The sequence below is a fragment of the Sphaeramia orbicularis genome, chromosome 20, assembly GCF_902148855.1.
Source record: "Sphaeramia orbicularis chromosome 20, fSphaOr1.1, whole genome shotgun sequence".
NCBI lineage: Eukaryota > Metazoa > Chordata > Actinopteri > Kurtiformes > Apogonidae > Sphaeramia > Sphaeramia orbicularis.
Window position 1 is genome coordinate 508,034 of NC_043976.1, and position 12,435 is coordinate 520,468.

Here is a 12,435-nt window from a genome sequence, read left to right on the forward strand (position 1 = left end):
ACGCTTGTCTGGAAATTTATTGAGTTTTTGTGTTTTTTCTGTTTTTAGTGCAAGTTTAACCCGAGAACAATGACGAAGACGACATTCTGCTGTTTCAGTGGTGTTTCCACTCACATTTACATCTGTGCTCGTTTGTACACGCAATTTACACGCAGAGGACCAGCCTCTTCACAAAGCCTGCCCCTCACCTGTCGATCACTCACCCAACCAACCACATATAACCCCGCCCCCTCCTTTAGAAATCTGTTTATCATTGTTAAATTCTGATATGAAGTTAAAGCGAGAGAGAGAGAGAGAGAGAGAAACAGAGAGAGAGAGAGAGAGAGAGAGAGAGCTGCCTGTGTTACAATGTGTGTTCAGTTGTGTATTTGTGTGTGTTCAGTTGTGTGTATTTGTGTGTTCAGTTGTGTATTTGTGTATGTGTGTGTTCAGTTCATCCATTTGCGGCAGTTGACGGCTCCACAGTGACAGGGGATCTTGTGTTGATCGTCCTCCAGGTCAAACTTATAGTCATAACACAGCTGAGAAAGAGAGAGAGAGAGAGAGGGCGGGGTCAGTTACAGGTTCATCTGTCAATCACCTTATCAGCCAATCAGATGAGGCCGTGGGCGTACCTCTTCTCCTCTCTGGATGCGTCTGCAGGAGCTGATGATGATCTTGTTCTCCTTCTCCACTGTCACCACCTCTGTGATGCAGTTCGGAGCACATGAGTGGTTGATGTACCTGTCAATCACACACACAAACATTGTTTGTTACTGTTAAACAGTGGAAATAATACAATTTATATGTTTGTTACTGCCTCTTTACCCTCTAACCCCTAAGACCCTAAACAGCTGTACATTATCTAGGAGTTTGTCCCTTTCTTTTTCTGATCATGTCGTTTCTTTGTACATTCGTGACGTCACTACAGTGTGAATATTCTGAAAACCCCGCTCATCAGTTACTTGCTGCTTAATTATGTTATTGTTAAATGTCCTCGTTGTCCTCCTTGGACCACACGTGTATGTAGGGATGGGAATCGATAAGAATTTAACGATTCCCATTCCGTTGTCGATTTTGCTTATCGTTCCGATTCCTTATCGATTCTCTTATTGATTCTCATTGGCTGAGGGAATAAAAGAGTACAAATGGGTGTGTTTGCATTAACTGTCTGTTATATTTCCATCTGCACAGATAATAGAACATATACAGTGAACGTACAGTGACAGTGAAACTACAGATTCTTTACTAATTCCTCTATTTTCGCATTTCCACTACATGGAACTGGTTCAACTCTGCTCGTCTCCGTTCCCCTACCTTCAGAAACTTGTATTTGTGGGGGTACGACACGTGTTGCCCGAACCGCCGGAACCGGGCCCAGCGTTCACTCTGCTGCTACAATAACAAGCGTCGCTAAGTAGCAAATCAGATACGTGACATTCCTGTAAATGAGTCACATGTGGATAAATGTTTGAGCAGACTGAAGGGATTCCACCCTTTAGAAGAAATGAAAGCTTTGACAGAGTTCAGCTGGACCTGGTGTGGTCTGTTTGGACCTGGTGTGGTCTGTTTGGACCGGGTGTGGTCTGTTTGGACCGGGTGTGGTCTGTTTGGACCGTTTCTTCCTCAACTCCATGTTGTCTTCGTTCTGACCAAAACAATGCAGCGTACGCGTGATGTCATCGCACATGCGCAATGAAGGCGGAATCGATAAGCAGAATCGTTAAGCAGGCAGGCAAACGATTCCAAGGAATCGAGCTACTGGGATTGATTCGGTTCTCAACAGAACTGGTTCTTGATTCCCATGCCTACATGTATGGCAGTAAATCTGTCTCATGAGATTTTGAATTATAAAAGCCATTGAATTTCTAGCACTGACAATTTTTTTGCACTGAAATTAACTGAATTTTTAGTTTCTCAAAAAAAATTCTATGTTCATAAATTTAGAATAAAAAAAAATTCAGATGCAAAAAATTCAAGACACAAAAAATTCCAATCACACATCCATCTGGGACACCAAGGATAAGCAATCGATTTTACCTCAAGTCGAACCGATCGCCAATCGAGTTACGTTAGGTTGGTCATGTGATGCCGATGCAGGAAGACAGTCAGCGCGGATGTGTGATCTGAATTTTTTTGCATCTGAATTTTTTGCATCTGATTTTTTTTTTTATTCTAAAGGTATGTACATAGTTGAAATCAGAGACAAAAAATTCAGATACTTAATTTTAGTGCAAAGAAAAAAATTCAGATACTTAATTTCAATACAAAAAAAATCAGTGCGAACAGTGTATTGTGCACTTGTATTGCCATTTATCAGCAACTGTGTGGAAATTTGGGCTAATACGTATAAGAGCAACACAAAGCCATTGGATCTCCTACAAAAGAGAGCTACCAGGATTATCCATAAAACAGATTATCAGGAACACACTAATGCATTATTTATTAATTTTGGATTATTGAAACGGCAGGAGCTAGTTAAGCTACAGACATTACTTGTTATGTTCAAGGCAAAAAGTAAAGTAGTACCAGCTAAATTACAAGAACTGTTTGTCTTCACTTCAGAGAATGAAGAGCATCTAAGGACAGGTCATTTCAAACACCAGTGTGAACGGACAACTGTGAAGCAGATGTGTGTATCAGTGGTGGAGGTTAAACTGTGGAATTCTCTTTCTAATGAGCTGAAGGACTGGAAAAACATATTCCTACTGAAAAAAAGTGTATAAAGAAAGAACAATGAGATTATAAGAACAGTTATAAGTTTTACATTTTGCTTTGTATTCATACTGTATCTTGTGACATTTATTTCCTTACTTTGGTCTGGTATAATGTTTTTGGATAATTTTGTCAGGAATATATTTACTAGGGATGTAAACAATTAATCGACTAACGATTAATTGTCGATCAGAATTTGCTCGATTAAATTCTTAATTGTCGGTTAATTGCCTTTGTCCACCTGTCCACACCTGTCTGAAGCCTGCTGGTTTGTCCGTGCTGCGACGCGCAGCTGGGATATCCAGTCATCGAATCGGATCATGGGGTTGAGGAGTTAGAATGTCTTCATGGACATGGAGCGAACCACAGACTGACCGTCTGTCTGTGGGAGCGGTGCACCCCGAATAAATACACACACAAATGTGGGGTCGGTATCGGATCGGAGCGTTTTCCCTGGAGGTTGGTTTAGTCCACGGTCAGTGAGACAGAAGTTCAAACATCCTCCAGGATCCTGATTCAGGACACAGGTATGGAATGCATTTGCCAAGCTTCAGGAGGAAAAGATAAATGAGCGAAAAGTTTCACTTTCACTTCTGCGGGGGCACGGACTGCACCGTACCGCCATAGTATTAGAAGGAGGACGGAAAGTGACGGACGCGCAGGGTTACCAGCCAACACACACACGCAGCCCCTGGCCGTACTGTGTGCGTGCGAGTACCCCCCACCCACTGACGAAACGCACGCGCATGCACCCCGCATTACAGACCGCCACATCAACAGATGAATTCCACTGGAAACACTGACTGTATCCAGTGGTTCAATAAACCAATCGTTCAGGAATATGCCATGCTTTTATCATGAAAAGTATGAACAATATTTAGCTTTTATTCTTATACTATCTTATTTTATTCTTATAGTGTCGTATTGAAAAAGAAATTCAGGTTCTTAGGAAAATCGCCGCTTATCAATTAATTGTTAATCAATCGATAAGGGCAACCCCCTAATATTTACTTATGTTTTGTACTTTCTGGACATGTAGTTTTGCACTTGGTTTTGTATTCATTTTGTATTATCTTTGGATGTATTTAGTTTGGTTTGTCTGACTTTATACAGTATGATTTTATAGCTAGTTGTGTATGGCTAACCATTAAGGTTATTATTATTTAGAAGGGGGCAGGAAATATCAGATTTTCTTCATCCTGCTCCTTTTTGAGCATGGGTGTCTACATGTTTGTTTACATGATGATTATTGAATGTTTGCTGATGAAATGCACATCCATGAACAAAATAAATGAAATGAAAAATTCAATGGCTTTTGTAATTCAAAATCTGATGAGACAGATTTCCTTCCATACACATGTCTCTGACTGACTGGATGATAGTGGACATGACACATTCTGGTTCATTGTTACCAGAGGAAGTGCAGGTGGAGGTGGGCGGAGTTACCTGGCAGGTCCTCCGGTGATGGTGGCGTCGATCACGTAGTCATTGTCGATTCGAAACATGTACACGCCCCGATTCTGCAAATGGAGTAAAGTTACTGACGTTCATGTGAACATTCACTGATGACACAAACGGGACTGACTCCGCCTACCTGTGACTCGTACAGCCTCTCCTTCCGATTGGCCACTTCGCTCCTGATGATGGTGCCGATGTACTCGATGACCATGGTGCACTTCTCAATGTCTCTGGCGGCGTACAGACCCAGACCCTGCACACAGAGGGAGGACAGTCAGAGACCTGGACCTGCGTGGGTCCTGTTGACAGCGGTCGGAGGTGTCTCACCTGGATTCCGGAGCGGGCCAGGTACACGTTGCTCTTCCACTCCGCCTTCATGCGGCGGTACTGGGAGGACTTGGAGTGGCGGCCCTGGTGAGCTCCGGCCACCGTCTCACCCGGGGAAAGAGAGATGACGCCGGGGACGAGGCCGACGATGGAGCCGACGGAGCCCTGGCAACGGGGGGCGATGCTGGTCAGCAGGTTGGGCCTGATGGAGAGAGGAGGGGCTACGGTAAGTCTGGACCAGGTTCAGACCACAGCACAAAGAGGGTCTACGGTAAGTCTGGACCAGGTTCAGACCACAGCACAAAGAGGGTCTACGGTAAGTCTGGACCAGGTTCAGACCACAGCACAAAGAGGGTCTACGGTAAGTCTGGACCAGGTTCAGACCACAGCACAAAGAGGGTCTACGGTAAGTCTGGACCAGGTTCAGACCACAGCACAAAGAGGGTCTACGGTAAGTCTGGACCAGGTTCAGACCACAGCACAAAGAGGGTCTATGGTAAGTCTGGACTAGGTTCAAGACCACGGCACAAAGAGGGTCTACGGTAAGTCTGGACTAGGTTCAAGACCACGGCACAAAGAGGGTCTACGGTAAGTCTGGACCAGGTTCAAGACCACGGCACAAAGAGGGTCTACGGTAAGTCTGGACTACGTTCAAGACCACGGCACAAAGAGGGTCTACGGTAAGTCTGGACCAGGTTCAGACCACAGCACAAAGAGGGTCTACGGTAAGTCTGGACCAGGTTCAGACCACAGCACAAAGAGGGTCTACGGTAAGTCTGGACCAGGTTCAGACCACGGCACAAAGAGGGTCTACGGTAAGTCTGGACCAGGTTCAGACCACGGCACAAAGAGGGTCTACGGTAAGTCTGGACCAGGTTCAGACCACGGCACAAAGAGGGTCTACGGTAAGTCTGGACCAGGTTCAGACCACAGCACAAAGAGGGTCTACGGTAAGTCTGGACCAGGTTCAGACCACGGCACAAAGAGGGTCTACGGTAAGTCTGGACCAGGTTCAGACCACGGCACAAAGAGGGTCTACGGTAAGTCTGGACCAGGTTCAGACCACGGCACAAAGAGGGTCTACGGTAAGTCTGGACCAGGTTCAGACCACGGCACAAAGAGGGTCTACGGTAAGTCTGGACCAGGTTCAGACCACGGCACAAAGAGGGTCTACGGTAAGTCTGGACCAGGTTCAGACCACAGCACAAAGAGGGTCTACGGTAAGTCTGGACCAGGTTCAGACCACAGCACAAAGAGGGTCTACGGTAAGTCTGGACTAGGTTCAAGACCACGGCACAAAGAGGGTCTACGGTAAGTCTGGACCAGGTTCAGACCACAGCACAAAGAGGGTCTACGGTAAGTCTGGACTAGGTTCAAGACCACGGCACAAAGAGGGTCTACGGTAAGTCTGGACCAGGTTCAAGACCACGGCACAAAGAGGGTCTACGGTAAGTCTGGACTACGTTCAAGACCACGGCACAAAGAGGGTCTACGGTAAGTCTGGACCAGGTTCAGACCACAGCACAAAGAGGGTCTACGGTAAGTCTGGACCAGGTTCAGACCACAGCACAAAGAGGGTCTACGGTAAGTCTGGACCAGGTTCAGACCACAGCACAAAGAGGGTCTACGGTAAGTCTGGACCAGGTTCAGACCACGGCACAAAGAGGGTCTACGGTAAGTCTGGACCAGGTTCAGACCACGGCACAAAGAGGGTCTACGGTAAGTCTGGACCAGGTTCAGACCACGGCACAAAGAGGGTCTACGGTAAGTCTGGACCAGGTTCAGACCACGGCACAAAGAGGGTCTACGGTAAGTCTGGACCAGGTTCAGACCACAGCACAAAGAGGGTCTACGGTAAGTCTGGACCAGGTTCAGACCACAGCACAAAGAGGGTCTACGGTAAGTCTGGACCAGGTTCAAACCACGGCACAAAGAGGGTCTACGGTAAGTCTGGACCAGGTTCAGACCACGGCACAAAGAGGGTCTACGGTAAGTCTGGACCAGGTTCAGACCACGGCACAAAGAGGGTCTACGGTAAGTCTGGACCAGGTTCAGACCACGGCACAAAGAGGGTCTACGGTAAGTCTGGACCAGGTTCAGACCACGGCACAAAGAGGGTCTACGGTAAGTCTGGACCAGGTTCAGACCACGGCACAAAGAGGGTCTACGGTAAGTCTGGACCAGGTTCAGACCACAGCACAAAGAGGGTCTACGGTAAGTCTGGACCAGGTTCAGACCACAGCACAAAGAACCACTTCAACACACTGAGAAGGTATGGTTCACATTAGAACAGTAATGCACTACATTACCCATGATACTCTAAGTCAAGGCCGTCTAACTCATTTTAGTTCAGTTCCACATTCAGCCTAATATGATCTAAAGTGGGACGGACCAGTAAAATAATATAAATAAATAATAGGATAGGAACTTATGAATAATGTCGACTCCAAGGTTTTCTCTATGTTTTTGAGTGAAAAAGTACAATTTTGTAATGAAAATGTTTACATCTACGAACTGTACTCGAACATAACATGAACACCCTGAAAATTCTTAAGAAAAATAAGTGCAATTACAACATTATGCCTTAGTTTAGAGCTGCAACCAATTAATCGACTCAAAGTGATCCAAAAAAATCATTCAAGCACAGTTCTCCTGAACCTTCAGTTTTGTTTCCTTCATTTCTCTGCTGTTAAACATTGGTTCCACTGTTGTGTTTCACACGGACGCTTATTGTGACGCACAAAGAAGCTTCAATTCAGGAAAACTGCAATAGTATATATTTCCCTTCAATCAATTCGAGTCAGTTAATCGAATTGTGAATTTTTGCATTCGCTTCAAGCACCTAATCGATTAATCGGTTGCAGCTCCACCTTAGTTTGTCATTTATACATGTGCATCACAACGTACAGATCACAGTGGATCTACAAATACAACATTTGACAACAGGCAGAATATTAGTAAAACTCCACATACTTCTATTAAGACATTTAAGGCTGTTCATATTTGTTCAGGTTAATCGCTTTTTTTTTGTAAAAGGCTAGTTTGCAAACGTAAACATTTTTGTATAATTTAAGTTTTTATTTCCTTTTTTGTTTCATTTTTTTTTAACTGTGAAACAAAGAGAAAAACTTGCAGTTGTCATTATTTATTGGTTATTATGGTGGTATTTTACTGGTCTGACCCACTTTAAATTGAAATGAGCTAAAATGATTTTAACATTGTTAAAATCATTGATTGTTGATTGTTATTATCTTGAGTGTAATTTCTGCATTCCTCAAATTCATCCCAGGGGCCGGACTGGACCCTTTGGTGGGCCGGATCTGGCCCCCGAGCCGCACGTTTGACACCTGTGCTCTAAGTAGACCAAATTTTGATGATCATTAAGCTGTTACATGTTAAAATAAAACGACTCTTTCAGCCTTCATGAACAGACTTAATAATAATGGATTGGATTTATACAGTGCTTTTCTAGGCCCCCAGATCGCTTTATACTGAATCCTCACTGTTGGCGTCTGTCCATCAGACTGTCAATCAAGGTTATTAACATTAACGAAAACTAACGAAATGATGAAAACTAGAATTAAAAAAACATTTTCGTTAACTGAAATAAATAAACAATACCTAACTGAAACTGTTTCGTGTGTTTACAAAACTAAAACGTATAAGAATTATGGATAAAATTCCCTTCATTTTTGTCTCTGTCAATGTTTGATTGATACAAAAGTGATTTATTTTGCTCTAGCAATTTTAGCTAGTGGCACCAAATGGTACTTCACGGTCCGTCACTTGTGGTTTCCAGTTGTCTTCTGGTCCCCACTCGACCTGGAAACATGGAGACTAAAGCAGCAGAGTCCTGTCTGGGATTGATTTGAATAGGAGCACAGAGAAGAAGAGAAAAGAGACCACTGAACTACAACTGAACTACAACTGAACTACAACTAAACTACAACTGAACTACAACTGAACTACAACTGGACTACAACTGAACTACAACTAAACTAAAACTGAACTACAACTGAACTACAACTAAAATAAAACTAAAGTACAACTAAACTACAACTAAAGAAAAACTAAACTACAACTAAAACTAAACTACAATTAAAGTAAAACTAAACTACAACTAAAGTAAAACTAAACTACAACTAAACTACAACTAAAGTAAAACTAAACTACAACTAAAGTAAAACTAAAGTACAACTAAACTACAACTAAAGTAAAACTAAACTACAACTAAACTACAACTAAAGTAAAACTAAACTACAACTAAACTACAACTAAAGTACAACTAAACTACAACTAAAGTAAAACTAAACTACAACTAAAGTACAACTAAACTACAACTAAAGTACAACTAAAGTAAAACTAAACTACAACTAAACTACAACTAAAGTAAAACTAAACTACAACTAAAGTAAAACTAAACTACAACTAAAGTAAAACTAAACTACAACTAAACTACAACTAAAGTAAAACTAAACTACAACTAAAGTAAAACTAAACTACAACTAAAGTAAAACTAAACTAAAACTAAACTAAAACTAAGCACTTAGAAAAAAATGAAAACTAATAAAAACTATCAAACCTGCTCTAAAAACTAAATAAAACAAACTGAATTAGAGAAAAAGAAGTCCAAACTAAATAAAACTAAACTAGAATGACAAATCCCAAACTATTAGAACCTTGGTGTCATTGTGCACCAACAGCCCCTCCCAAACCCCCACTCATGGTCATACACCAGTGACACTGACACTGGAGGCACTGTGGGTGAAGTGGGTGAAGCGTCCTGCCCAACAGCCTGACTGGGATGGTAGGAGTATTTCAACCGTCGACCCTCTGGGTACTGAATGACCCGTCTACCTCTAGTGTGGTTACCTTTTGGCCTGACTGGCTTTGGGCTCAGACCGAGCAGAACCAGACGGGTTAAAGGCCAGAGGCCACTCCATCAGAGGGTTCCTGCCGTAACGGAAGGTGTAGCGCTCACAGGCCTCCACCCCCGGCAACTGCAGACAGACAGACAGACAGACAGACAGGTTAACAGACAGACAGACAGAAAGACAGACAGACAGGTTACCAGACAGACAGACAGACAGACAGGTTACCAGACAGACAGACAGGTTACCAGACAGACAGACAGACAGACAGACAGGTTACCAGACAGACAGACAGGTTACCAGACAGACAGACAGACAGACAGACAGACAGGTTACCAGACAGACAGACAGGTTACCAGACAGACAGACAGACAGGTTACCAGACAGACAGACAGACAGACAGGTTACCAGACAGACAGACAGGTTACCAGACAGACAGACAGGTTAACAGACAGTTCAGTGTCTCCAGCTGAAGGTGACAGACATGCGTGGCCTGGGTGTGAACGTACAGATTCGATGATCCTGGTCACTGCAGATGAGGTCAGTCCAAACAGATCGGCTCCCTTCAGATAAACCGGGAACAGCTTCAGAGTCCCACTGGAGGACCGGATCTGAGACACCGGCTCCAGGATCTGGTCCCAAACAGCTGGAAGCGACAGAGGAACAAAAACCAACAGGAATCAGAAACAGACAGACAGAAAACCGACTCACTGATCGTCGGTTGTCCAGGTAACAGGTGAGTTTATTTATGATCTATTGTTAGGATCCCCATTAGCTGATGGTGGACATCAGCTCCTCTTCCTGGGGTCCTCCTATTCCAAACAGACATACAGTATCCATTTACAAGCAGAACAACAATGGGATTCACCCTTATATTTCCTTCTTAAGAACACTCAACAGTCAAACAAAACAACATTAACAATAATAACAATACTGCAAAATGAAATTAAAAATCGGACCAATGGTCCTGTATCTTAGCGTCCAAATTCAAAGCTTTGGGAAATGTATCCAGATCCATTTATTCTCCCCCAGTTCTGTGTATTTATTCTATTACAGAAATAGTCCATGTTTTGCTCATATTCCAATCAGATCTGTAAAAATTCAAATTCACACTTGATATCATTGATACTGATTTATTGGGTCAATCCACTTCCTATCTGTTAGAATGGGGAAATTTTTCAAAGTGGCACCAAATCCAGAATCAGATCCGGATCCAAATAATTTCAGTCCCTTGTGTTGACATCATCATACAGAAGCTGTAGACCAAGTTTGAAGTCAATCAGAACTGGAGTTTCAGAGAAGAAGATGATTGAAATGTTTTCCCCATAAGAGCCCATGTTAAATTTTGCGTCAGTTCCAGATCCAGAAGAAGATCCTGATCAGCATGTGGACATTATGTTTGGGTCATCTCCCCATCAGGGCTGGACTGGAGACATTTACACTGGAGATCATTTAGATTTACTGAGTTACTGCATCCATCCACTTCCTATCTCTGATAATGGGGACAGTTTTCAAAGTGGCACCAAATCCAGAATCAGATCCAGATCCAAATAATTCCACTAACGTTTGTTGACATCATCATAAAGAAGCTGTATTGAGGACTTGCAGCTGATGTCACTGGTCATGTGATTGCTGTTTACACCGCCATATTGGTAGGCACGCTATCTGGATCCACAAAGTCAGAACTGTTGCTTTGTATCATGTTTTTCTTTGGACTGGTGTTGTGTGCTTTGTTATTTGTGAGTATGTCTGCTTGTGATAAAGGCACCATACATGAGTTTACATGTTTACTAACAAAAGTGATGCTCGCGCAACTCAGAGGCAAAAACAGGAGTACCAGCTCCAGCCGGCGCACATCAGCCGTACACCTCCAGGCTCTGCCCCGGAACTCGTGAATGAGCTGATATGTTAGCTCTGAAACGGTCCATTAACTATCTCTGTCTAAAAGCCGATCCCATCTTCTCTTTCATGGCCCCATAATTTGACTTGACCGCATGGGGAAGGCTGTCCCATAGTAGAAAAGCAGACTGGCACAGACGGGTGGGCAGTATTGTCACCAGCTACAGCTGAACTCACCGGTGTCACCCACTGTAGCTCCGACTGCCACCTCCAGCTGAGGAAACTCTGGCTGCCATCACCGGCAAAAGGAGCAGGTAGATCCACAATCACTCTCTCTATAGGGTGATAGGTCAGAGGAAGCCCTCCTGGTAGGTTTAAAGGGGTCTTCATCACCGTACCACATGATGACAATTCTGTTTTTTCCATGCCGCTAAGGGCAACAGGCACGCAGGCTAACTATACTGAGAAGCTACGCTAACTGCAGTAATAACTATAAACAGCGGTCGGCAGAACAGAACCACCGCTGTCACCAATGGAACCGAGTGGTCTTTCTGCCTAATTTATAATTGATGAAAGCTAAGTAATAAACGGCACACAGGAGTTTAGCAGGTCCATCGTTTAACATGCTGTACGATCGAAGGAAAACCTGCCTACCAAGATGGCGTCGTAAACAGCAAACCACGTGATCATATGACGTATGTGCAAAACCTCAATACCAAGTTTGAAGTCAATCGGAATTGTAGTTTCAGAGAAGACGATTGAAAGTTTTGTAACAGACGACGACAAACGCTGCATGATGACAATAGCTTACTAATAATAATAATAAAATCAGAAAAGAAAAAAGAAAAAAACAAACCAACAAACAAGAAAAGTAATAATAGTACTAGGAAAGCACTCTGAGAGTGCAGACCTCCGCCAAGGCAAATCAGTCCCCCCCTCCCCCCGAATCACCACCAAAATTTAATCATTTGTTCCTTGTGCCAGTATCAACATTTCCTGAAATTTTCATACAAATCCATCCATAACTTTTTGAGTTATCTTGCACACAGACAGACAGAGACAAACCACGGCCGGCAAACACACAACCTCCTTGGCGGAGGTAATTAAATACCTTTAGGTGTTGGTCCAGTCAGGATCAGGTCTTCGTGTCCTTTCTCCACCACCCTGACTTTGAACAGCGGCTCGCCGTCCTTGTCCTCGATGTAGCACATATACTTACAACGTCTGTGGACACAGCATCTGATTG

General features: G+C 43.5%; 1 protein-coding gene across 3 annotated transcripts in view; it reads right to left on the reverse strand.

Moving 5' to 3' along the window:
* Positions 1 to 12,435, reverse strand: part of LOC115411479 (histone-lysine N-methyltransferase 2C-like) — a 172,205-nt gene continuing 159,770 nt past the window's right edge. For all 3 annotated transcript variants that reach the window (XM_030123628.1, XM_030123625.1, XM_030123627.1), the window contains 8 exons: positions 12,301 to 12,413; positions 9,860 to 9,996; positions 9,352 to 9,479; positions 4,480 to 4,681; positions 4,289 to 4,405; positions 4,141 to 4,214; positions 615 to 723; positions 1 to 521 (listed from right to left, as the gene is read on the reverse strand). In XM_030123628.1, coding sequence (XP_029979488.1) covers positions 429 to 521; positions 615 to 723; positions 4,141 to 4,214; positions 4,289 to 4,405; positions 4,480 to 4,681; positions 9,352 to 9,479; positions 9,860 to 9,996; positions 12,301 to 12,413 — 973 coding nt within the window. In that variant the 3' untranslated portion in view covers positions 1 to 428. The remainder of the gene's footprint in view (positions 522 to 614; positions 724 to 4,140; positions 4,215 to 4,288; positions 4,406 to 4,479; positions 4,682 to 9,351; positions 9,480 to 9,859; positions 9,997 to 12,300; positions 12,414 to 12,435) is intronic.